Below are 27,137 nucleotides of genomic sequence, written 5' to 3' on the forward strand. Positions count from 1 at the left end.
TAGTGACAGTTAAATCAAAAAGCATTTTAAAGAAAACTAAATCTTATATTAAAAATGGGAACGAGATGAAATATTCATTTGATAATTCAAATTTCAACGGAATAGAAATTACTTTGAATGAATCAATGGAACCTAAATCGAGCCGAAATTTAAATTTATAGCAAAGGTAATTTTAAACAAACTAGAATAAACATAGATAAAAGTTGGGCTTCTGCCCAGGCATGTACGCAGGAACTTGTTTCGGGTGGGGGGGGGATCCTTCAAAACAGAAGATAAAAGGCCCATTATATTACGTAACATCTGCAAAAACCAAAAGCACATATATCAAGAAATAGAGACTCGCCCATACTGCAAGTTGCAACCTACAAGCAGAGCTAAGAGTAAACTTTTCCAGAATCTCATCCACTGATAAAGAAACATCTCGATTGATATTCAAAAGTGCCAAGCCATTTAGTCGACGTTCATCCATTCGGCTGCGGATATAGGTTTGTAGCCTTTTTATTGAAGAGAATGACCTCTCAACACATGCTCTAGAAGTCAGAATGACACAGAAAATACGGAGTAACATTTGGACGTTGGGAAATATGCCTCGCTCACATTCAGCCAGCCTCTCAATTGCCGTGTTTGGAAACAGACAGGGAGCTACTTTCATCCACTCAGCTCGCCATAGTTGAAGCTCAGCCTTCATAGCGGACTCCAAGCTTATTAGATCTGAGGCATATAACTTGACCAGTTCTTTAACATCGCAAATAGGCTCTTTTACGACAAAAGATGGCAGGATTCCGCTGAGGCTTTTCAGAATAACTTTGCACTTTGTGAATCGAGATTCGAGTGACTGTATGAGTTGGTCCACGAATGGGATGAAAAGGGAAACTCGATATTGAAATTCTATATGCTTTTCTGCCGGGCTATCATGTGGGCTGTTGACGACATTTCTCTTTCGTGGCATGGCAATGATGACTTCCAGTTCTTGGCATATGCACGTGACTCCAGAAAACAGCTGATCGAACTTCTCCTTCGCCTTATTTCATGTATCTTGAAACATTTCTGTCACACTTTCGACACAGTGAACGCACGTAGCCATATTGATGTTTTCCGACTGCAGCAGCTTAGAAAAATTCAGTATGTACCCAAGAAAAAATCCATCACAATAAGGGTTACTTTATAGTCCAAGTTCAGGACCTTATCGAGCAGACTTCTGGCTTTTGACGACTCCATGGAGTCTCAATTTGTCTCTATGTCTTCTAGGGCCTTAAAGATCGGAACAACTAACTGCTTTGATATCTGTATCGCATCGTGTCTTTCGACCCATCGATTTTCGCACACTCCTTTCAGATTGACTTCAGTGTAAATTTTAAGACATCGCTTCGCTCGGCACTAAAGTGAAAGAAATTAAATGTTTCACGAATAACCATCATACATTGCTTAATATCAGGGATCTTGCTCCAAGTCCGTCAATACCAAGCTTAAGGAGTGGGCGACGCAGCGAAGATACTGGACGAGTGAATATTTGTTCGAGATAAAAGCCTGGGCTCCTGACAAACGCCCACTCATGTTTGCAGCCCCATCATATCCTTGTCCCCTGCATAGTTTCATATCGAGTCCGTCAATACCAAGCTTAAGGAGTGGGCGACACAGTGATCATACTTGACGAGTGGATATTTGTTCGAGATAAAATCCTGGGCTCCTGACAAATGCCCACTCATGTTTGCAGCCCCATCATATTCTTGTCCCCTGCATAGTTTCATATCGAGACCAAGTTTCTCCATTTGACTTAGGATAAATTAACCGAGACTTTCACCTCGCAATTCTTCAACAACAGAAAAATTGACAAGCCCTTCCCTGATCTGAAAAGTTTTGCTGTCCAAAAATCGAATCCCTGGAACCACCTGGTCCTGCCTTGATATGTCAGTTGTCTCTTCCGCCAGGATGGTGAAAAATGAGCCAAATTCACTTGATCAACAATCTTTGCAGTAATGAGTTGTACACAAATATCAACTAGTTCGTTCTGAATTCTGTGGCTGCAGTACTGGGCATTGCCTGCACTTTTCTCGAACCCCTCTTTCATTATTGGATCGTCTTTCATCCGATAGCGTAGCAAGGTCCCAAAGTTTCCATCGTTTTTTACAGGCTCTACAAAGGTCAGTTCCCCCGAATTCTCGTCCACACGCAGTGCAAGTCCTTGCTGTCCACACAACAGTATTGTTTCTATGATGAGACGAAGCCGTTTTCTGTTTATTTCTATTTCATCTCTTTTCTGAGAATTTCGCCTACTCACTGTTACCAGAAAACTTTTCCCCCAAACAACCGCTTCTTTATGGTAGGAGTTTGATTGATGTTTAGAAAAGTTTTCAAGGGCGTTTTTCCCATTCACGTGAGGCTCCAAGACAAGCTGCCCTAATTTTTGGTGAGACCTCCTTCCGGCTTGATCACAAGCAAACAAAGCACAATATTTGCAGAAACATTCTTTTTTATTGAAGAAAATACTAGCCAACCGTTCTTATCCATCCAGCTAACTTGAAGCTTCCTTGTTTTGGAGCCTATGATATTAACTGAAAAATGATAGTCCTTGTCTGGTTTTAAATGCCTTTGCAGTAAATTATGCTTTGTCTCATCGGAAACTGAGCCTATTCTTTCAAAAATTGTTCTAGTGTCAAGCTCAACATCAATGTTTGTTTCATCATGTTTTATCTGCTACTACCTCAGCATTTTGTATTGATTCTTGAGCAGAAGTTGAAGGTTCAGTCGGAACGGCAATGTTCAGCTGATCACTATTTTTCCGAGCTTTCTTCCGAGTCAACCTCAATAATTTGTCGTTTTTACACTAAAGCTGGAGAACACTCTATTATTTTTTCGGCATTTTCACAATTGTCCAGCAACACTTGGTTTTAGACTGTCAATTGAAAAGGTCTGGGTTTAATTGCAAGGATGACCGCAATTAAATGACTTCAATGACTTGCCCCCCCCCCCTGTTTACGTGCCTGTTTCTGCCTTCCTCGTTGTCCCCTTCAATTCTACAGTTTCATTTTGACTATGCTGAAAACAAAACAGTTGATATATAAAAAGGATTATTTAGCTATCAAATTTCACTATTTTAAAGAAAAAGAAATTTAAAGCAAGTGATATATATTTCACTTTTTCCTTTTAGGTCGTTTTTCTATAGAGTTAGGCCCTTTTGACAGGAAAAAACTTAAATCCCCGATCTAGCTTTATTTAGGTAGTCATATACGGATGGTTTTAGTTCGTTGGATTTTTAATTCGTTTCAGGGCAACATTTTGGGAGGCCAAATTAAAAAAATGTTTTTGAAATGCCAAATTGTAAGCCGGAATTTATATAGAGAGAGATTGGAACATCTTGGGGACCCTAAGTTCGAAAAGCACAAGAATACTATGACAAATATAGGAAATAGAATCCTCACATAGGTAAATTTCGTAGATCTAAGGAATCTTCCAGTCCAAAAAAAATTTCTAAGAGTCGTCGATACAGGCAAGTATGCTGGAAATATTTTGGTGGAAATGCCCATATTTTGGAGCAAACACAAAATCAAAAATACAATAACAAGGCCGTATCCAGGGGGATGGTTACCGGGTTCGACTCCCTCCCTCCAAAAATTTTTTTTCCGACTCGTAAGAACATAACAAAAATGTATATAAATAAATATATATTATGAAGTTTTTTGAAGCCCCCCTCCCCTTGAACAAAAATCCTGGATACGCCCGTGTATAAGAAATTATTTTAACAATTACGAAAATCTTGAAATTTTCTGGGAAGGGCACACTTGCCCTTGAAGACCAAAGAAGTTCGGGGAAGGATAATGAGAGTATAGACAAATTGAGGAAAATTAGCTTTTTTCTATTCATAGCTGGGAATAGAAATTTAAATATTTACATAAGGTTTTTGAAATTACCAAAATATCGAAAGGAAGAAAAAAATCAGGCAACCAAAATTCTAGTTCAAAAAAGTTTATTATAATGATAAATATCCAGTTTTATTCACCGACAGCTGACAATCTAAAAAGTCGCTATTTAAGGAATTATATCTAATGAACTGTCAGATTAGAACACATTAAAATATAATTCAAGAGAAAGATAGATGGATACAGTTAAAACTCATGAAGATCATGCCCTTATGAGCAGAATAAACCCTTAATTACTTCACAACCGTTCCTTGCGGGTGTCATTTTTAAGTAATATTTTTGGTTATTATAGAGTTACTAGGCTTTTCAGCCTGGAATTCATCCATTATCATCTTCAGCCCAAAGAGTATAGAAGACGTTAAAAGTAGAAACTGGCTCTAGTATCAAAAAGAAGAATCACCGTTGCCATCTGGTGTTTGATTACTTCGTTTGCCCCAAAGTTGATGCATACTTGTGTTTCTAGGTTCTAAGAAATGCAGAGGAGGGTGACGAAAACAAAATTTTGCCCGCGTTAACCTATCAGCTTAAAGTCTACTGGCTTACACAACCAGAAGGGTAACTAGTGGGTACGGTCCGTCCCAGGTTGCACTACTGTCAAATCCCCAAGCTCTTCTGACCAAGCTGTGTTGCCAAAAATCTCCACTGGGAAATTAAAACTACCTGCTAATTTCAATACAACTGCGGAATTCAAATTGAAAGGAAGCGAAGGACCGCCAAATCTCGAGGACCTGAAGGATGTTGAACATTGGCCCATAAAAATCTCAGCAGTGACAGGTGTACCCCAGTAAAGAGTGAACCACGGCCTATAGCAACCGGAAGTTTAAAAAGGTGTTTTGAAAACAACTGTCTAGTGAGAAAGAATTGCAAATTGAAGCAAATTCAGGAATGTTGACTTTATTTCAGTTAACCTTCCTCCTATATTTCAAATACCAGGCTCTACTCGACATTCTAATTCATACACACCCCCAGCCTAACTAAAAATACCCGCCTTATCACATCCCGAAAACACCACTCAAGTATCATTTCCTCCAACACCATGCCATGTCGAACCCTCCAATCCCGGCTGTCAAGAAAGAAGAAAATGCCAGTAGCAGCCAGAGATGACAACAGATAATACACCTCCAAAATCGCAGTCCCATACGCAGTGAGTGACAAACTTGAAGTTCAAAGTGTTATTTTATTTTCATAGCAGAGGATCATGAACGCAGTCCAATCATTTATTATGTTTCATTATTTGTGTAAATAATTTTCTAATCTGTTGCAAGTATCATGTTCAAAAAAAGATCTAGACATTTGAATAAAGCTATGTCATCCCCAATCTAAAATAATCTGATTTAAGGCAAGGATGGGGGTGATTATTCATTAGACTCAGAAATGTTTGGTACTTTTAGAGCCCACTCAGGAGGCACTCGTGCTAGTTACGCTAGTATACACACCCTGCCAAGATTTTCCAAACTCACCAAGGCCTGCTTTGTGCTGGCTGGATTTTGACTTTAAATAATTCTTGAAAATAAAAGCTACTGATTAACCATCTCTTACAGAAAAATTTCAGCTTCAACCCTATTGCATTATGGATTAATCTCATCAGACATCCAATTTTCTTTGAAATATTTTACTTTTTTAATGAAATCTCCTGACGCTACCCTGTAAGTCCAGAAATGACCAGAAATAAAGTCAAATCATGGTTCAAACTTAGCACGAACAGAGATCAGTATCAATGAATAAGTGAAACCTAAACGAACATAACCTACAATGAATTCCCACGAGTTTAATACCCACCTAAATTCCTTAGAAGTTTCAACTTAATACCCTTAGTTTTTCCTGAGATATTGGTGGTACACCCTTTAGACAACCTGCATCGCCCCTCAACATGCCTTAAAAATTTCCAGAAAGTACCCTTGGCTGTTCCTGGGATATTGCACTTACGCCATTTTACCAACCTGGATGCAGATAGTGTCTTTTGATTTATTTGAGCGTCTTCCTTGACATCCCTCGAAATTTTCAACGTGATGACCTTGTTTGTCCGTGAGATATTGTAGGTACGTGTTTTTCACAACCTAGACGCACATAGTGTCTTCTGATTTGGTCCAACATCCCTCTAAACACTCTCTGATAGTTTCAACTTAGTATCTGTAGCCGTTCCTAAGGTATGCAGTTACACCTTTTTGGCAACAGAGGTGCATATAGATTATTTTGATTTAGTTCAAAACCCTCCTCAATATATCCTGAAAAATTTTAACTTAATACTCTTAGTGATTCGTCAGATATAAGGGATACGTCCTTGTTACGATCTGGATGCACTCAGTATCTTTTGATTAATTTCAACATTCCCTGAAAGTTTCAGCCTAATTCCCTTAGACGTTCCTAAGATATTGTAGATACAACATTTTGACAATCTAAGTACACATGGTGTCTTTTGATTAGGTTCAAAATTCCCCTCAGCATTCCCTGAAAGTTTCAACTAAATCTCCTGGATCATCCTTGAGATGTTCTAAAAACCTTTTTAACATCCTGAATGCATATAGTGTCTTTTGACTTAGCTCATCATTTCCTAAAAGTTTCACCTCAATATTCTTAACCTTTTTGGGGACCCAGGATTAAACATAGCTTTTTTTCGGATAATAAACTTATGTGCCAACAACGGGCAACTTGTATAATTTACCACCCTTGGCCCGTGGGTTTTGGAGGTTCCTATAATCCTGGGGTGCAGTATAGCTTTGAACAAAATGAATATCTCAAAATTTTGGTTGGGGTTGATGGGGGCCACTGAAAAGGGCATGGGTGAGGGACTGGTTGCCCTATATTCACTTTTGGCTCTTAGATAGGGCACAATAATTTCCAATCTCTATTTGAATAAGCCCCCTCCGAAATTGCTATGACAACTCCTTCCACACTAAGTGGGCTGGGAAAAAGAAAAATAATACATTGAAGCCACTTTGGTTTTTACTTAATCTGCGCTATTGCACTGCCTGTGATACTTTGTATATATTTTATGCACGAGGTCCTTTGGACATGTTCCTCCTCCGAAAGGAATCTGAAGGTTTTTGCATTAGTTCAAATTTTTTCATATACTTTTGATATTTTGTTCGCCTCGAAATCGTCGCCTAAAAGCGGTTTTGCCGAAAATAACCTTTTTGGGCGAAACTGAGTTACAAACGCTATTTTGTGTAAAAAAAATTCTCTTTCGAATGGTCTAATTGATATTGCTGTAAGACGTCCCTAACTGCTCGTATTTTGCAGTTCTCCTTTGCCGAATCGCATATTTTTGATTTCTTTAAAGCCATTTTGCCAAATCGCATACGGAATTATAGCATGGTCTGTTTTTCCGAAAGTTGCTTATTTGTTGAACGCGACCTTGGATAAGAAGAAGACGATCTTTCTTATCTTAGTGAATCCTGTGAACAAAAGTGAAGAAGAAGATCTTGCATACTTATGTATGCGAGATATTGAAAGTTTTCCAACCATTGAATCTCATTACTGTCGTGCCAAAACCAACAGTAAGTTCCTCGACCCTTCACTCAATATAAGCAAAATGCATTCATTGTATGAAAGTAAGTCTGTGGAAGATGGTAATCTGCCTCTCAAGGAACATATGTACAGAAAACTTTTAAATTGTGAATTTAATCTTGCATTTCATGTTCCTAAAACTGACATGATGCGATGCTTGTGAAGAAAAAAGGTGGCTGAATAAAAAAATCGTACTGAATTATCTGAGGAGGTCAAAACCTCTAATGCAAAACATATGAAAGGAAAACTAGAAAGCAAAGAAGAAAGAGATAAGGACAGGGTTTCGGATAACCCCGTATTGTGTTTTGATATGGAAAATGTTTTTTTCTTTTCCAAAAGGGGATGTTTCTTCCTTTTTTTACAAAAGGAATATCACTTGCTTTAACTTAATTGCTATTCTTACCTTTCGTAGACAGACAGGAGAGCTAATCAAAAAGTTTATTGTTGTTTGTCGTCAGAATGTCTTGCTGGTAGAAGTGGAAATTATATTGCCAGTGGTCTTTATGCTATCCTTGATTAGGTTTTTATTACCTATCCTGACATCAGAAACTTTGTTACATGGTCAGATTAATGTTTGCCTCAAAATCGTAATCAAATAATGAGCTACATGATGCAAGACATCCTGAAGAAGATCACACGTCCAGAGTATAACAATGAAGTATTCTGAGCCTGGCCACTCGACGATTCAGGAGGTCGATGCTGTTCACAGCGTCATTGAGAGGTCTTTGAAGCACAAGGAAGTCTTTTTGCTACTAGACTTGACAAAAAAGCTTTCAATAATTCGGCCCCGTGACCCGTTTTTCATTATTCAAATGACCAAGCAGAGATTTTCTGATTACGCCAAAATGTCCAAATACTATAAATATAGCTTAGTGCCATTTTCAAAGGTGAAATTATTATAGTTTAAGCACAGTTTATAGACAGTAAGCTTATCGCAGATAATTTCTGGTCTTCGGTCTCGGTGCGAACAAAAAGCTCCTCCCACTTGTTTCTGCCTTAGCGGATTAGTCTGTTATCGTCAATCACTGAGAAATGGTTACCAAGTGCATTATTCGTAATTGCGAAAGCAGAAAAAAACTTGGTGAGCCAGCCATGTGGTTTGCAAGTGTCCCATCTCACAGTTATTAATTAATTTATATACAAATTATGACTTAATCTATTATTTACGTGGACTCAACTGATCGGCCTATGTAGGATTTTATAAAAAAGGGGGCGGGGGGGTTGATGAAATTTGTGAAAATAAGGAATTTTTTCTTCTTCTAATAACTGGTGGGGTAGGTGTGATGGTTTCAGGGGCGGATCCAGGATTTTTTTAGGGGGGGGGGCGCAAAATAGTTTGATCCGACAAACTTACGTTAGGAGCAAGTCTAATTAATGCAAACTTGCGTTAATTAGGTAAATTACACTACTTTAGACGACTTTACGGGGGTAACCCTCGTCCCCCCTCTGGATCCGCAACTGGTTAGTTTATCATTTTTTTTTCACGTCGTGATATTTATTTTCTCAGATTGTAGTTCCTATGATATTTGAAAAATCTAGTTACCTGTTTTGGCGGAGAGCCTAGATAAGACTAGTTTTGTTTTCAATCAATATTTTCATATGAAATGGGCAGACCTTTCCTGAACTTTAAACAATAAACACCTCTGTTTGAAAATCTTTGCACTTTCTGAATTTAGATAGCGATAAGGGTTCCTGATTGAGAACAATTTTATATATATATATATATATATATATATATATATATATATATATATATATATATATATATATATATATATATATATATATATATATATATATATATATATATATATATATATATATATATATATATATATATATATATATATATATATATATATATATCATATATATATATATATATATATATATATAATATATATATATATATATATATATATATATATATATATATATATATATATATATATATATATATATATATATATATATATATATATATATATATATATATATATATATATATATATATATATATATATATTTATATCGGCGCGTACAAACGACTCCTCTCATTTGATCTGCCATTAGCGGTCCAATTAGCCTGGAACACGTATTTTGGCAGAAACTTTCTCAAAATGCTTTTGAAACCAACTTGAGACTTCGAAACTTATTTTTAATTCCTAAAAACATGCAATAATAACATTACACTACTAACTACCGATTTGTATTTATGTATTGGAATAAATTAATTTAAAATTAGTTTCTTCAAAATTAGTGTTCCAACGTTGAAGCCAAGTTTCGCGTCCAAGAGAAATCTGACTTGTCTACCCGCGAAAAGATCTGATAACGCCTATGTTTCTATCTGCAAAAACGTTCTCCGGAGCACTCGCACCCCTGTCCGGGTTTTTATAATGGGAGAGATAGAGAATGATCATACTGCTAATTCTATAAACTGTGAGTTTAAGCAAGGACTATGCAAAAGGGTGTTCTAAAAAACTTCGTTTACAGATACTTCTCCTTCGTAACACTGATTGCACCAGAGGCTAGCCAAAGGAGGACATTGCCCAATGTGTCAGCAGTGAATGTTTTGGAAAAGTTGCTGCTACCTGTACCTTCAAGTACAGCAGTTGAGTTGCCAACTGCAAAAATAAAGACGTAGAGTCGCTTTACCGTTTCATGCCAGCAGTAGATGTGGCATATGTGAAAAGTCTTATTAGAAATTGTAACAAAGCTAAGGTACCTAGTACTTCGGCTGAAATCACAGCGTGTCCCGAAGCAGCCTTTGCCGTTAATGCTCTGAAGGCTAAAACCAGAAATTGTTAATTGTCTAGTAAATATCAAAGTTAAAATTTGTCTATCAGATGAAATATGTTTTGCCGAAAGTCGCATTTCCAGTTCATGCTGAGCCAATTTTGTTTTGCCATATCTTGCCATTGTTCCGGAATTTTCGGGCAGTTTCGTCAAAACTGATATTCATTCCTTTGTATCTCAGGAAAGGCTCACCTTAAGCAAATCAAAACAAGTACAACAATATAAGCGATTTTTCTTCTTAATTTCAAAATAAAAATCAACGCTCTAGCTATAGCCGTTTTTTGGAAAAACAGATTCGGCAAAACGGCTTTCAGGTGACGAAATATCAAAGCTTTAATTTCTGAGATAGTTCAAATAATTTCGTACAATTTTGATCTTGTGTTTGCCCGAATTATCAACATCTTCCCCATAATAAATTCCTGCGTTCGTACCTCTCTTGATGCCTTCCAGAAAAAGCTTCTTTGGAGTCACTTTCTCCAGAGACCTCGGACAAAATACGTGTGCAAATGGGGGATCTTCAAGCTTGGGTCCTATTTCCTATATTTTTCGATCAATTCATCTATTTGTTATCGTTTTCTTTTGTAACTTGGGATCCCAAAAATTATGTGTCATTTACTAAAGTAAATTCTTGCCTGAAATTTGGCACTAACTTTTTGTATGTGGGTGTCCCCGATGTTCCCCCTAGCGAATTAAATTCATGTGTACCAATAAATGATAAAATAATCGAATTAACGACGCTTCCTGACTACTAAGGTCCTTCAACCGGCCCTGTAGTGTGTTGCTACAGCCTGATTAAACTTCTGGGCTCCGTATTGCCAAGCTTATGTCAAGCCTACTGCGCCACCACTTCATCTCTTCCTAACTACCTAGAAATTACATTTCAAAATGCAAGTGCGAGTTGCCATCGTTAAACGCGAAAATTTTCTTGACAGATGTCTCTTAAGTATATCATTTAAGAAAAGTCCTCTTTGCCCTTCAAGAATCAGCTGACTAGAAATTTCAACCTAACTGGCTAACTGGTGAGTGTCCAGAGTCCTGACAGTTTTCTTGTTTTAGGCTACTACTTCAATCTTATTTTAGAAACATTCCATACAATTAGTTAGGTGAGTTTACTTTGACAAATTTTGTCTGTTGTTAAAGTCTGGGCTTATGCTAGCTTGAAGTTCTAAGTGAGTATCCTGACTTCTTAACTATTTTAAGCTAGGCCTATTATTTCAACCCTATTAACCTAGTTGATCTTAGTCCTAATGTGACAAACTTTGTGTTTGTTTTAACCCTTTTTTAGCTGTAAGGATCTAGCCTACATAGGCTTGATAGAATGATCAGTAAATTTAGCTTAGGCTAAAGGCTTTCAAGATTTAAAAAAAAATTGCAAAAAGAAACATAGGCCTAGCCTATATTGATTCTCCATTTAATGTTCATTTCAAATGAAATAATGGCCTTTGTTACAATCATGGGTAAATATCTACCAAATCACATTATTGACTTAGGCCCTATGCATAAAGTGAATAGGCCTATACCACTTGATGCCTTTTTTTGTGCTTATTATGAATATAATAATCATTTCTATTAGAAATGAATTTCAGCCCTCCCCCTATATATGCCAATTCAGGGTAGCCTAGGCTATATATTTCTACATTAAGGGGAGGGGTGGGGGCAAATTTTGTTTCTGATGTAAATAGGAGGTAAGTTTAAACTTTACCCCATCCCCCTAATGTATAAATATATACCCTGAATTGGCATATATAGGGGGGCTGATATTCATTTCCAATAGAAATGATTATTATATTTGTAATCAGCATAAAAAAGGCATCGAGTGGTATATTCACTTTATGCATGTCAATAATATGATTTGGTAGATATTTACCCAATCATGTCCCTGGTCTCCCCCAGTGGTGTCATTAGAGGGGGGCTTGCAAGGATTTTACAAAAGTAGGCCTATTAAAATTGTAGTTTGAATGCTTCTTGCTGTCTTGGAAAGTAGCAGAGTAAGGTGAATCAAACTTTCATAAAAATACAGCCTGGGAAGCTATTACCAGACTACTAGTATAAAAGACCTCTTTATGGGAAAAGCCACTTTCCCACTTATTCTTTGGCATTCTAGAGAAATAGAAATGGGTTTTCAGCCAGCCTCTATTTTACTACAGCATAATGCAATATAGTAAATTTTTTCTGGTATCCGGGATCATTGCTTTTCCTGAGGCAAAAAAAATTTCAATGATTTAAAGAACATGAAAATTGGAACTTGGAATGGTACAACATTAAAAAATGACTATCGTATCGACATTTTGACTGACAAATTCAGACGATTCGAACTGGATCTATTAGGAGTTTCAGAAACTCATATCCCAGGGATAGGAAGCATGAAAATAGGTGATATAGAATTTGTTTACTCAGGCAGGAAGGGTGGGTTACATAGACAGGGAGTAGGGCTCATGATGAATAAGGAAGCTGCTAAGTCTTGTTTAGGCTAGGAAGGTATTAATAATAGAATACTAATTGCTCATTTTATGACTAATAAGTTCAAGGTATCAGTTATAGTAGTATACGCCCCTGTAGAACCGACTGATTGAAATACTAGTGACTCAGACGAATTCTACTTACAGTTACAGGATCAAATAGACAAGGTCCCACGTAGAAATATGATGTTATTGCTGGGAGATTTTAACGCCCAGGTTGGTAGAAATATGGATAGATGGTATCCCAGCTTAGGTAAATTTGGTGTAGGAAAAGAAAACAGTAATGGATACAGACTTTTTCAATTTTGTAGGTATAACAATCTAGTTATAACCAATACGGTGTTTGGTCATAAAATGGCTCATAAGCTAACATGGTATTCACGTGATGGTAAGGCAGCAAACCTTATTGATTATGTTATAGTAAATCGAAGACTGGTAGGATCAATACAAGATACTAGGGTATACAGGAGTGCTGTTATTGATGTTAAAAGTAAAGATCACCATCTAGTAGTGTCAAGGGTTAATTTAAAGCTGAAATATCGGAAGGGTAATTACCTCCCGGGAAGTTATGATGTTAGTAGACTCCACGATGAGAATTTGAGAGAAACTTTCCAGGAACGGTTGAATACTAAACTTGAGAGTTTAAAATTTGATAATGTGGAAGATGGTTGGAATAATTTTAGAAAAATAATTTGTGAAGTTGCTGAAGGTGTCTTAGTGAAGAAAGCTAGAACTGTAGCTAATATTATTAGTGAAAAAGCTTTAAGTTTAATAGAAAGGAGAAAGGACATGTACAAGAATTATCTGAGTGATAGATCACATGTAAACAAAAGAAATGTAAAGAAAGTGGAGAAAGCATTGAAATATGAACTAAGGAGGTGTGAAGTGGAGGCCATGGATAAAATTGCCGAGGATTTAGAAGATGCAGCTAGACGGCATAATAGTAAAATATTGTACTGGCACGTTAACAAATTGAGAGGTAGTAGTCAATCCGGACTTGTCCCAGTTAAAGATAGGAATGGGGTGGCAATTAGCGATAAGACAAAAGCTAAAGCGAGATGGGCCGAACATTTTGAGAATTTGCTTAACCAAGATAGAGTTGCAGGAAAAAATATAGAGGAAAATGAAAAAGTTTGTGATACCTTGGATATGAAGGAGGATTTGTTTTGTGAGGAGGAATTAGAAACAGTACTAAAAGGATTAAAGAATAATAAGGCTCCAGGTGCTGATAGGGTAGTAAATGAGTTTCTTAAATATGGTGGCTCTGAGGTTAGAAATAAGTTATTGGAGATTATGAATATGATTTTTGAAAAAGGGGAAGTACCTAATGATTTTAGGAAAACCTTAATTAAGCCACTTTATAAGAAAGGTGATAAAAGTGAGTGTGGTAATTATCGAGGCATTAGTCTGGTCTCTGTAGGTAGCAAATTGCTTAGTAATATGATACTTTTTAGACTGAGAGATGCCGTAGACAAAGTTTTAAGAGAAGAGCAGTGCGGTTTTAGAAAAGGTAGAGGATGTGTTGACCAAATTTTCACTCTTAGGTTAATAATTGAGAAGTGCCTAAGTTTTCAAACACCTTTGGTCCTCAGTTTTATAGATTATGAGCAAGCGTTCGATTCTGTTGATAGAGGAGCTTTAGTAAAGGTTTTATCCTTGTATGGTATACCAGACAAATACATTAAAGTGATTAGTGCTATGTACGAGAATAACACTGCTGCGGTTAAGGTAGGAAATGAGGTTAGCAGCTGGTTTTTTATTAAATCAGGAGTTAAGCAGGATTGTGTTCTATCCCCCTTTATATGGATTATTTTGATGGACTTTGTTTTAAGGAGCACAGGAAAGGCAATGGGAGACCACGGAATCAAATGGGGAGGAAAAAGTCTCCTGGACTTGGATTATGCTGATGATTTAAGCATCCTAGATGAAAGTGTGAGCAAAATGAATGAAGTTTTAGAGGTTTTGCGAGTTCAGGGTGCTAGTATTGGTTTGAAAATTAATGTTAGGAAGACCAAGTCACTAAGGCTAGGAATAAGTGAAGATGAAAACGTGACGTTGGGTAATGAAAAGATTGATCAGGTGGGCAGTTTCACTTACCTTGGTAGTATTATTAGTAAAGATGGTGGGAGCAGTGAAGATGTTAAAAATAGAATAGCCAAGGCTCAGGGTGTTTTTTCACAGTTAAAAAAAGTCTGGAAGAATAGGAAGATAAGTCTGCAAACCAAGATTAGAATCTTAGAAGCTACAGTGATGACAGTGGTCAAATATGGCTCTGAAGCATGGACGCTCCGAAAAGCGGATGAAGATTTGCTAGATGTTTTCCAGAGAAATTGCTTAAGGATTGTTCTGGGTACCCGGCTGACTGACCGTATTTCAAACAATAGGCTATACGAAAAATGTGTTTCAATACCGCTTTCTAGGTCTATTATGAAAGAAAGGTTGAGGTGGTTAGGGCTTGTTGTTTGGATGAAGGATGAAAGATTGCTTAAGATTGTTCTTTTTGGCCAACTATTTATGGCTAAACGGAAAGCAGGTCGTCTCCGTCTGGGTTGGGAGAACATCATCAAGAAAGATTTAAAGGAAATGGAAATGTTATTGGTGGACCTAAGCAGGAAAGTTTTGAATATATTGGGACGGAGAAGGAGAGTGCATAGCGGTTTCGGCCTCAGGGGGATTGGTTCTTTGATGAGCTGTTGGTCGTTAGTAGTAGTAGTAAATTTTTTGCAGTTCATATTATTAACTTTTAAGTTAACATACCACTTCTTTTTTTATGCTCTTTCCAAATATAATAATCATTTTTGTCAGAAATGAATTTAACTCCCCACCCTATATATACCAATTCAGGGTATATATTTGTGCATTAGGAGGGGGGTAAATTTTAGTTCTGATGCAAATGAGAGGTAAGTTTAAACTTTACCCCCACCCCACTCCTAATGTGCAAATAGGCTATATACCCTGAATTGGTATATATAAGGGTGGGGGTGAAGTTCATTTCTGACAAAAATGATTATTATGTTTAGAAAGAGCATAAAAAAAGTTATTGAGGGGTGTGTTTACTTTATTCATAAGTCAATAATGTGAACTGCAAAAAAAATTACCTGCAATATAAGGGTAGTAACAAAGCCCCACTCCCCACCTTACTAAAATTTTCACCAATAATTCATCACCATGAATTAAAAATATGGTCTCTGTTTTGACAAGAAATTGAAAAGAAAAAAATATTTAATATTTGTGATTTATAGAATAAATATCAAGCAATAAAAGTTGCATTTTTAGAATCAGCTTTCTGTTAGGCTAGTATGTGAATAAAACTGAAACACTGAAAGAGTATATACATCAGAATAGTATGATAGGTATTTCCAAAAAGAGGTCCTTCTAGGTAAGTCAATAAACTAATTATTTTGAAGTGTTTGATCTTGTGTAATTTAGTAATAACCTTATTGATGCAAGCTTAATTTTTAAGCTATTCATTGATATATAGACCTAGAAGTCTTCTCAGTCCTTATTTGGTAACAAGATGTGAGGGTTTTAGTTTTACATAATTTTGCTCAATAGCATACTGGTTTTACCCTTATTTGAGCAGGGTATCCATTTTGCAAGGTTTCCATTTTGTAAATATTTTTTAATGTCAGTGCCCTATGGAGAGAGAAGGAGTAGCAGTAGATGTTTCAGCAAATCTTCCCAGAAAATCATTGAGGCTCTAGATACATTTTTGAGAGTTTCATTCAACTACTACTCTCCAAGATAAAGACGCCTCTACACTAGAATTGGACTTGTTGCAGTTGCTTACCACATTTGGGTTGAGGACTCAACAGATACCCAGTTGTGCAAGAACTCTCAGTATAGCAATTCTTTGTTGAGATTTTGCTTGAATGCACCAGTTGAATCAGCTGCCACTGTATCTTCAGAGAGTTGATTTCACAAGTATGTTACTCACTGGATGAAGAAGTGGATTCTTTCTTGGATTGAGAAGTATTTCTTGAAGATTTTCTTGGATGCCCTCTAATCACAAAACTTTCCAGGGGGGTGGGGGGTGGGACAAGGAGTCCTGAAAGAATATTTTTGGAAATAATTTTGTGGACCATAATCATGTTGTCATTTTTCCTCAAGTATGTGCAAATAAGAAGCTTCAAATAATGTAAATGCTCTCCATATGGCATTTGTTTAAGGCCTTTGACCATTTTGGTTGCTCTTGTGCTCTTTCTAGTATTTCTTTGTCCTTCTTGAAGTAGAGTGACACCAGGGATGTTTCAAACTTCTGGGCTTGGGTAACCTAGTGCCTTGTAGAGCTTCATAAATAATTTGGGCATCTGCTGGAGAAAGTTCTTTGATCATTCCAAGAGATTAGAGGGCAGATGACAATACAGATTTTGCATGGGTGCTGAACTTAAATTGACAATCCACAATGATTCCAAGATCTCTTTCTTCAGAAACTACAGAGAGAGTTTTGAGTATACTTTTTTTACTCTAGGTCTTGAAAACACAGCTATAATGATTTGAGAAGCCATATTCAGATTCTTTTTTCACAATCAGAATGTTTTTGAAGTTTTTGAAAACTTTATAAAACATATGCTCTATATATCTCTAAATACTTCTAAAAGTTTCACTTTTATACCATAAAGCTTGTCCAAGTCCATTCTCTTTAGAAGGAGTAGTATATAATGTAACCATCTAATTTTTATTGCTCTAAAGTAGGCTAGATGTCATCAATGAATAACATACCAGCCCCCCCCACCCCAAAAAAAGGAGAGAAACAAGCAATAACAAAAACAAACCAACTTTTAACCAAGACATTTTAAGGAATAAAATGTCTGCCATGCACCTGCCATGCAAAAAGTGGGTTAGCAAAGTAGCAATGCTACTTGGCAGTTTTTAAATTTGTTGGCATATTCTTTCTGAAACTAGCAATTTTACATATAAAAATAATTTTTTCTCAAAGAAAAGCTGTCAAAACACAAGTTGTGCTTCACTGTGCAAAAAATGATGTACCATAGTAGCAATGCTACTTGGCAGTTTTCATGGCCTTGTAAAAATTTTTGGCTGAAAATATCAGTGCTTCCACTATCTCTTCTTGAAAAAAAAGTGTTCTGAAAAAAATTGGTTCCCCAAAAATCCCCTTTCATTCAGGGTTGCCATCCCTAGTGGTTTATCACTAGTGACAATCAACCCCTAGTAACTATCCCTTTCACTTAACTTGACATAATTTTTTCACTACTTTCCAAATTTTTCATCTCAATTATTTACTACAGATCAAAAACCAGACATAAATCATTGAATTTCTGACCCTTCTTCCTTATCTAGTAAAAGCATAATGTTTATAATACTATACCATTTCATCAAAGATTCTTTTGTGACTCATGGTAAAGAATTTCATTTGAACACAATTATGTTCAGTGTAATTCTGTGCATCAATACAAATAGGAATATTTTAGACAGCTGGATTGTGAGTTTAAATCTGTTTTCTTTTGCTATTCTGTTTAATTTAGTCTAAAATGAAAAAGGGAGAGCATGGTACCTATGCAGAGAGGAAGGAGAGGATTTAGTGATAAATTTGGAGATATTTCCATTATCAAACTATAAATTAGATGAACATACCACTCAAGACTTTTTTTATGCTCTTTCTAAATATAACCATTGTTTTACTCAGAAATCAAATAAACCCTTTAAAATGATACCTTTTTCTCTTATTTTCTGCAATTTAGTTTGAGTCTTATTTTCTTTTACTCTAGGTTTTGGGTATAATATATTATTCTTAAATACACAATTTTGAGAACAAAGCATTGGAGAAACAATAACAACAAGTTGGCTACTATGGAATTAATACTCTTTGGATTCACCTCTTCCCACTCAAGAACACTTATTTTGATAAAACCTAGATGACAGGCTTTTCATTGTCTCAGAAAGTAGTTGATTGGTGTAGTTAACTTAAAAAACTGTTTTGCATCAAACATGGCTCAGATTCTTGAAACTGCATTGCTAAGGCATACAGTCCAAAAAATAAAAAAAGTAAGCCATATTTAAAAAAATAACGACTGGCAAAGTTAAATCAGGTTTTCATTTACCTAACTGGACAATCCAAGTCAGGGAAAAACCACCAAATAGTAATTTTACCCTAAATAAGGCCAGGTAAGGCATTTTTAAGTTCATCTGAGACACCCTTCTGTTTTAGAATGAAGCACCCAAATAGCCTTTTAGATCCTTCATCCATTACAAAAGAATCAATTGTTGAAACTGAAAACTATACAAAACAAATCAATCTAAAGCAAAACTGACCAGCCATGATAAAAAAGGACAAAATTGAGCAAATGATTCTAAGGCCAGTGAAGGACAATGTTGCTATTTTTCTTGCATAAAACAAGGTGTTTTTGGCATGAATGAAAATCAAGGATGTACCTTACCTATAAACCTTACAATCATTTTGCATTTCAAGGAAGGAGTGGCTCACTGGCTAAAAAAAAAACTAAGTAAATATGTTCTTCCCCAAAAATTCTTTTTGGACTTCCTTTGAAATATTATTTTTCAGAGAAATTAAGAGCCATCAATTTTGGTTATTCCTGTCTAAAGGCACAACTTTTTAGTGTCAAAGCCACTTGATGATCGCGTCTTGAATCTCCCCTATAGTTGGTTTTGTTAGCATATGCCTTTTAACCAGAAATCCCTATAGAAATTCAGTCATAAAAAATTTTACCTGTGCCAGGGAATCCTCTCTTCTGTAAATGCCACTGTACCTATGGTAACTATCTAGTGGAAAGGGTCAAATGCTTCATAATAAGAGGATTTCAGTTGCAAATATCCAGTTCTTTTATGTCTTTTAAAATGTTTTCCAAAAATTTCAGTGGGGGAATGATAATCATTTCGAGTTGAGGGAATCCTTTATATTTTTTCCAAGAGTTTTGGTTGGCTTGAATAAAAAACTTGTTTCAGGCATAGAAAGCTGTTGAAGGGGTCCTTGAACATTTACTTAGGGAAAATTCCCCAGCATGCAGGTATACTCACAGTCTTAAACTCAGGAACAAATCCCAAGCTCACCTATAGTAACCTTCCATTATTCTTTTTTTAAGGAATTTAGCAAAAATGGCCATCCAGAAAATCCATGCTCGAATGATTTTTGACTCTAGGGGTAATCCCACTATCGAGGTTGATCTTGTCACAGAACAAGGCTTGTTTAGAGCTGCAGTCCCATCTGGTGCATCCACTGGTATCTATGAAGCCCTTGAGCTTAGAGATGGTGTAAAAGCTGAATACCATGGAAAGGGTGTTTTTAAAGCTATCAAAAACGTTAATGAAATCATTGCACCTGCTCTAATTGCAAAGGTAAGTTTTTTTTTATCATTAGTGGCTTTGAATATCTAATACATTTATTGCTGTGGGGTATAAGATGTTCAGTAAATTCATTGTACTTAACTTATCATGCAAGCAAGTTTTCATGCATGGACATAGAATTGACTCCAGGATACAGGGGTAAACCACCAGGGTTTTTTTTTTTTTTGATGAGGCTGCTCTAAAACATTCGTTTTCCCTATTCAAAAAAATTAATTGACTTTTCATATATTATGTTTAAAAGTTCTATATATTATGTGAATAGCTGCTACCCACCATGACCTCATGCATTTCCTGTTTTTGTAGAAATGACATTTTTCGTGTTGTGACACCCCCCTGATTCTCCCCCAAAGGTTGTAAACTTTAGTATCTGTGCTCAATAGAAAGGACCACAAATTATTCTCTGCTATGGAAGGAAATTCGAAAATCCTATGCCCTTCTTGCTATCTTTCTGCCCTTCTTGCTTTTGCCTCATATAAGGCAAGTTAAAGATCCAAGTTATTAAAGGCTTTTGTTACATCAACAAGTATTGCTTCTACAATAGATTTTCATCTGAAGGGTTTCTTGCAATATTATCAAACATTCCAAAAAGTGGTTAAATGTGTTTAAGTCTGAACTTTAAGTGACCAGATTTGAGTCTATATTATCTTTTATATCATTGTCTGGAAAACCAAATTAAGAACCTTTTCAGTACCTAAGGAAAGAATGGAGACTTTAGTGAAAGTCTAAGATTAGTATTCTCTTTTGGTTGATTTACTGTGAGGACTAGAGAAAAGAAGGAGTGCTGAAAAATATATGGAAAAACAATATGCTGTAGATTTAAGATTTTGGGTATTTATGTACTTAATAATCCTGGGTATTCTTTAACTAGCCTGATTGGAATTTCAAGTAGGTAATTTGTTTCTGAGCAAAGAAACCTTCACTATTTCTCCATAACAATATCTGCACACTGCTCACATATTACTTGGATGTGAGCTCTTATGTTAAGATGGGAGCTCTTTTTTATTAAATAGTCTATTTTAGATTATCTTACCATTAGTGGAAAGTCTAAATCTGCCAAATATGTCATGTTATTTGACTAAATTCACTATTTTAGAGGTATTCCAAAGTTTGCTATAGGATTTGGTGGTGATTCAGCTCTGGACGAGCTCAAAATTTAATTTGCAAGGGTTTTCGGAAAAAAGGCTGTTTCCCTCTCACTCACCATCAGAAATAATATAAATGGGTGACTAAGTAAATGGCCATTGCTCATATTTGAACTTGACAACTCTGTCCATTACATATGGCGGGTAGAATACAGACTTGGTGCTCTGTTGATGTCAATTTTAAGATTTTTCTTTAGCCATTTGCATTATTCTTTAAGTATATGTCAAAAATGGAAGCACCTTTTTACCTGCTATTGTATTGCCTGTTGTTGCTATGTCAAATCTTGAGCCCTAAAGTCTGATTGAATCTTTTGTATGAAATTGTAAGCAAGTAAAAAGAGCAAAAAGTTTGGATTCACAATATTTTTTACGAGCAAACTTTCTGTTTCTCTGTGATGGAACTGTACAAGACCTATAAAAGAGAGAACCATATCTTGGCAAAGGTTTTGCTCTAGGAGCCGAATGGCCTGCCATTTTTGGCTGCTTGCTGCAACCCTTTTTTCTGATTTGGGTTTGCCAAAGTGTAGCTATTGTCACATTAGGGATGGTTGATATTTGATTTTGTGTTGGGAACTTTCTGTTGTAAATATGTTTGCAATTTTTAAGTGTGGCTCGTTTAAAATACACCTGCACATTTCAAATATCTCACAAAGGTTTAGTCTCAAATATCTTTTAATTTTTCTCTTTTGCCGTCAGTGCTGTTTGTCTAGTTAACCAGTTTAAAAGTAGCTTTTATGCCCGAAAATTGTTGTCAAATTAAACTTATAATTTTCGCTTCTTTTTCTTATGATTCAACATGGCAACACTGACGAGAATATGATGCTGCCCTAAAACTTACAATTTTGAAAGAATTGTAAGAAAAATCTTGGTAAATCGTGATTTTCAGGTATGAATAAACCCAAGATGGGTCCAGAGGGCAAACAATGTTTTTAATCTGATGCCCCTGGTACATTAAGGGCTAGGTAGACGTAGCGTTTTTCTTCCAACCTTTTAAGAGCGTGCACGTGTGAGCGATAAGCTGGCTCTTACACAGAAAAAACAGCGTATTCTTGGCAGATAATTTAAATTTATGAGACATGGACACTTAGTGAATAAAATTTTGTTAATCAAGTAATCAATTGTTAAGTTTAATTAGTTAGGCAGCAGAGAGCTGTGGACCACTTTTGGGTTCAAAAGCAAAGCAAGTGGATGGTGTAACTGAAGATAGAAATAAAGAGAGTTTCAGTGTTTCTAGTGATTTCAGCACTGTGACGAATAGTAAGATATGCCTGATGGGTCGATAGCATTAACAGAACTATGTAGCCCCAAGGCTGACACAGTCATTGAAAATATAAGTATTTCTTGTGAATATGATATTGGAAGTTGCACTGATAAAATTGAAAAACTAGATGATCGTACGCGGTAGGAGTTGCTTCAGAATCCGTGGACTCCGCCGTCTAACTATAGCTCCTCCTTATCAGTTCACAAGAAGCAGGGTAGAGACAAAAAGAAATCTTTTTAATCACGGTTGCATGGAAGGATTTCATTACTAGTACTTTCAAATAAGGCTTATGTCGTGAAAATTTATGTTTTGTTTAACGTGCAAGGGATTAGTGGGTCTAATGAGTTGCAAAAGCTAGTAAAAAGAAAACCCTCGTGGCTCTTGCTGAGCTAGCAGGAAAATACCGCGACTTAGTGTCGCCTGAAACTAAGACTAGTATCTCTTTGTGGTTTGGTGTCTCACAAAAATCACCGTCACTATCACCGCAATTCAGTTGATACGGGCAAACATTCCCTTGTAAAATTTAGCAACCCGGGAACCCACATTTTAAACCTTTTAAACGAATATCATAATCAACAAGTTTTTTGAAAACAGAGAGATTGAAGCCACTTGTTTTCTTTGGTTGACATAACATTGAGATGTGGCGAATAATTGGCAGAAAACTACTAATTTACAGACGAAGGGAACTTCCGAGAACTTTCAAGATACCATATAAATACCGGTGACATCATTTGAAAACAGCATTTGGAAAGCTCTGGTGCAAATGCTGCTTAAATAAGCGAAGCAACCAAGAAAGGATTAGCTGAATGCTGAGCTAAAGAGATTATAAAAGAAATGCTCATACGAGTTCATTCTGTCAAGTTTTACAGTGTGATTGTTGATAAAACTACGGATGTATGATACAGGTCACAAGAAATTCTGGTACGATTCCATTCTGCCAAGTTCTGCAGTATGGTTGTTGATAAAACTACATATGTCAAATCGAATTATTGCCCTTTACTTTAATTGCATTTATACCAGGCGCGATTATTTCGTAGGATTTTTAGACCTACACAACACATGTTTGCTGAGTGAGCATTGGAGACTTCAAACCAATCATTAAAGGAGAAACAACCGGAAATGTTGTGTTGGATTTTCTCCAATCTCTAGGGCTACTTGCTAAGCTGTAGGTACATAGGCACTGATGGATGTACTGTCATGGTTTCAGAACAATATGGGGCTGTGAAGAAATTAGAAAGGAAGCAAAAAATTCTCTGTGTTACCCTGCTCTAAATATCTCCACGTGAAAAGATTTTTCTCTCCAGAGTGTTAGAAATTCGTCATGTTAATAAAAGAAATAGTTGCGTTCATTGGTGCTTCTGCAAAGCTCAATTAGGGTAAAATACCTCTTTCTGGGAAAGACACTTTTCTTTGGCATTCCAGAAAAATAGAGATGGGTTTTTGGACCATCTTTATTTTACTATGGTATGATGCAATGTGAGGTACTAACAAAAGCCTTCTTGGTAAAATTTTCACCAATAATTTGTCAGCAAAAATTAAAAATGTGGTCTCTGTTTTGACAAGCAATCGATCGGAAAAAATTATATTTAATATTTGTCATTTATAGAATAAATATCAAGGAATAAGTTACATTTTTAGAATCAGAAGGAAATTAGCTTTCTGTTAATATGTGAATAAAACTGAAACACTGAAGGGATATATATGTCAAAATAGGATAATTGGTATTTCGCAAAAGAGGTTCTTGTATGTAAGTCAATAAACTAATAATTTCAAGTAATTTCAAGTGTTTGATCTTAAATAATTTTAATGATAACCATAGTGATGCATAGGTTAGATTTTTAGCTATTCATTAATATATACAATTCTTATCAATTTCTCTTTGTTAACAAGGTGTGAGGTTTTTAGTTTTACATAATTTGGCTCAATTGGATACTGGTTTTGTACCCTATGAATTAAAAGTTATAGGATCTAACTCTATAGCGTAAGTTTAGCACAGAATTGTTTTATATGGACTGAACTGGTTACAAGGTCACCTTATTGTTTGCACGTGTAGGCTCTTAATTTGCGGGAAGAAAGCACTACGTCTGTATACGTGCTCCACGTGCCCTTTAGCTTAATGATCCAAGGTCATTCTAATCGTGTTAGAGATTGCTAAAAATCAATCCCTCTCTGCACTGATTAAAAATTAGTTTGCTATTACAAATGTTGAGTAATTTCTTAGACCACGCAGCCTTCCCATTTATTAATGAAATGAAAACTAGAAAATACAAAAATAAGATGTGAAACTAAGTCCGAGTATTTCTGCTGCACACCTAAGTTTCTTTATCAACGCAAAAAAAAAATATAGCCAAAGTTATTTCTTCTTTTCATTTAGTTCATTTTTAATCCTTTTTTTACTTTATAACACTACTAGATTTAGTTCGGTATATTTTTGGTTCCGGGCTAGAAACGTTGTTTGCTGTAAACTAATCTATTACTTTATAAAAATTCTTTTAAAATAGAAATGTGTTTTTAAGGGATTGGATGTAACTCAGCAAGAGCAGATTGACCAGTTTATGTTGGATTTGGATGGTACCCAAAACAAGGAAAAACTTGGTGCCAATGCCATTTTAGGAGTCTCACTTGCCGCTTGCAAAGCTGGTGCTAAGCAAAAAGGCGTTCCACTTTATAGGTACTAATATAATTTAATTTTTACTAAAGTAATTAGTTGCTAAATTTAATCTCTCATTTAATGAAAATTAATAATTAAAATTATTTTGTTTACATAGTCCTTTTAGCTTCATATCTGTAAGGGTTTTCTTCAAGAAGGCATTTATACGTGCTGTGTCTTATTAGTTTATTGCAGAATAAAGTCACACAGTAATAAAAGTCTCATGCAGGGAGTGCAATAAAAAAATCCATATTTTAATTAAGAAGTGCCCGAGACATGCATCCTCGAGAGTGCCCGTGACGTGTGTCGAGGGGGTGCGTCCTCGAGACGGGGATCAATAAGTGATCATTAAGAATCAAGGGATAAAGACCTAAAATAACGGGACTTCGATGCTTTTCCAGCAACACCAAATACAGTACTTATACATAAACCTGTTGACCATGTAGTAGCCCTTGCTACGATTTTTGTTTTTCGAAGCTTTCCCGCTTTTTTCATATTGACATGCTCATGTGGGCTTAAAGTTATCGTATTGAATAAGCATATTCTTTCGTGTACGTTTTTTCCAAGGTACTTATTAACACTGGAATAAAAAAAAGACAGAAAAGACAAATTCTAAATGCTTTTTGTTGCATGATACCACCCATGTTTCTATAATAACTGAATTATGTAAAAAAAAAAAGGTCACATATAATTATGTGCAGCTTATATTACAACGCATAGGCAACATATAAAAATTTTACTAATGGTTCACTTTAAAAGTGATTACAAAATTTGATAAAAATAAGATTGCTTTTAAGAAGTTTAGCCAAAATATTAAGCTTCAAAAATTCCTATTTGTATTCTCAACGTGGCTTGAAGAAAATTTTCTTCGTTTATCTTGCTCAATGGACCTGTTTACATAATGTAAAAATATTAAGCAATTTCTTGACGTGAGCAGAAAATTAAAAATGTAATAGGAAGCTATTACAAAAATCTTTTAAGATTAAGGGTGGTTGCTGTTTTCCATTAGATGAGCTAATACCGGCTTTGCTTTATGTTTCATCTAATTAAACCCAATTATCCCCAATTTCCATTAACCTGCAAAAGTCCTTTTTCCATTAGTCCTTTTTTATAATAATTTAGAAATAATTGCGAAACCAGCTAATCGCCAATTGACGTGTTACTAAATCATTAGAATATACATTCTTTGAGTATGGGGTGCTATACAAATGAAGTATTTTGTGTTCGTTTCTGGATTTTCTTTCCTTTTCTCTTTCTTACTCTCTATTATTTATTTTGTTTAATATCTGTACCTTAAACTCATACATTTTGATAACCACAAAGCTCAATTTCCCACAAGGACTCTCAAAAGAAGGCCCCCCCCCCTGGAAGACAAAAAACAAAAAATAAATAAAATGCAAATTTCTCAATATTCGAAAATATTTAACGTTTTTATTTCCAACAAAGAATTCCACCTCTCCCAGGAAAACAAATTTCAGGTCACCCCCGTCCTTGTAAAAAGTCTCCGGGGGTCCTCAACATACTCTTAATTGCAAGCTGAAGACAATCCTTGAGTAGCCATGGCACCCAATTGTGGGGGAGGGGGGTAAGTAGACACTGGCTGCTTCCCTTGGATTACTTTTTTTCTATCTTTTTCCTTCAAAACTTTTTCCTTGTTTCGGGCAAATGGGAACTTCTAAAGCTATTGCGAAAGTGTTAAAGATGGTGATGATACATGCTTTCTATGTAGAAGGAGTGAGTTCAACTCACCACATGGTGGCAACGATACGCTCACCTACACACTTGAATACGGGGTTCCTACTCTAGAAGAATAAGTGTTTAGGAGTTATGGACAGAACATTTTGAGAATATATCAAACCGGGGTAAGGTTGTAGAAAAATAGAAGAGTATAGACAATTTTTCTGCAATTGTGACGTAAAGGAAGGTTTATTTTGTGAGGAGAAGTTAGAGACAGTACTAATAGGATTGAAAATCATAATTCGTCAGGTGTTATTAACGTGGTAGGGGAGTTTTTTAAACCCGGTGGTTGCAAAGTTAGACATAAACTACTGAATATTGTGAATACGATTCTTGAAAAATGGG

The 27,137-nt window shown here is 35.8% G+C and overlaps 2 protein-coding genes across 5 annotated transcripts in view; one reads left to right on the plus strand and one right to left on the minus strand.

Annotated features, from left to right (window-relative positions):
• Positions 1-289: 289 nt before the first annotated feature.
• Positions 290-949, minus strand: LOC148940198 (52 kDa repressor of the inhibitor of the protein kinase-like). The gene has a single exon (XM_089106096.1). The coding sequence runs from the start codon at positions 947-949 to the stop codon at positions 290-292; it is 660 nt and encodes a 219-aa protein (XP_088962222.1).
• A 10,147-nt stretch (positions 950-11,096) lies between these two features.
• The window catches only part of Eno (alpha-enolase), a 137,601-nt gene continuing 121,560 nt past the window's right edge, over positions 11,097-27,137 (plus strand). For 2 of the 4 annotated variants that reach the window (XM_089106346.1, XM_089106343.1), the window contains exons 1-3: positions 11,233-11,323; positions 19,741-19,993; positions 24,922-25,076. In XM_089106346.1, the coding sequence (XP_088962472.1) occupies positions 19,754-19,993; positions 24,922-25,076 (395 nt within the window). In that variant the 5' untranslated portion in view covers positions 11,233-11,323; positions 19,741-19,753. The other 2 variants (XM_089106344.1, XM_089106345.1) reach the window with 2 other exon arrangements.

The sequence above is a fragment of the Artemia sp. Qi Xiang Cuo genome, chromosome 20, assembly GCF_049724085.1.
Source record: "Artemia sp. Qi Xiang Cuo chromosome 20, ASM4972408v1, whole genome shotgun sequence".
Taxonomy (NCBI): Eukaryota; Metazoa; Arthropoda; class Branchiopoda; order Anostraca; family Artemiidae; genus Artemia; species Artemia sp. Qi Xiang Cuo.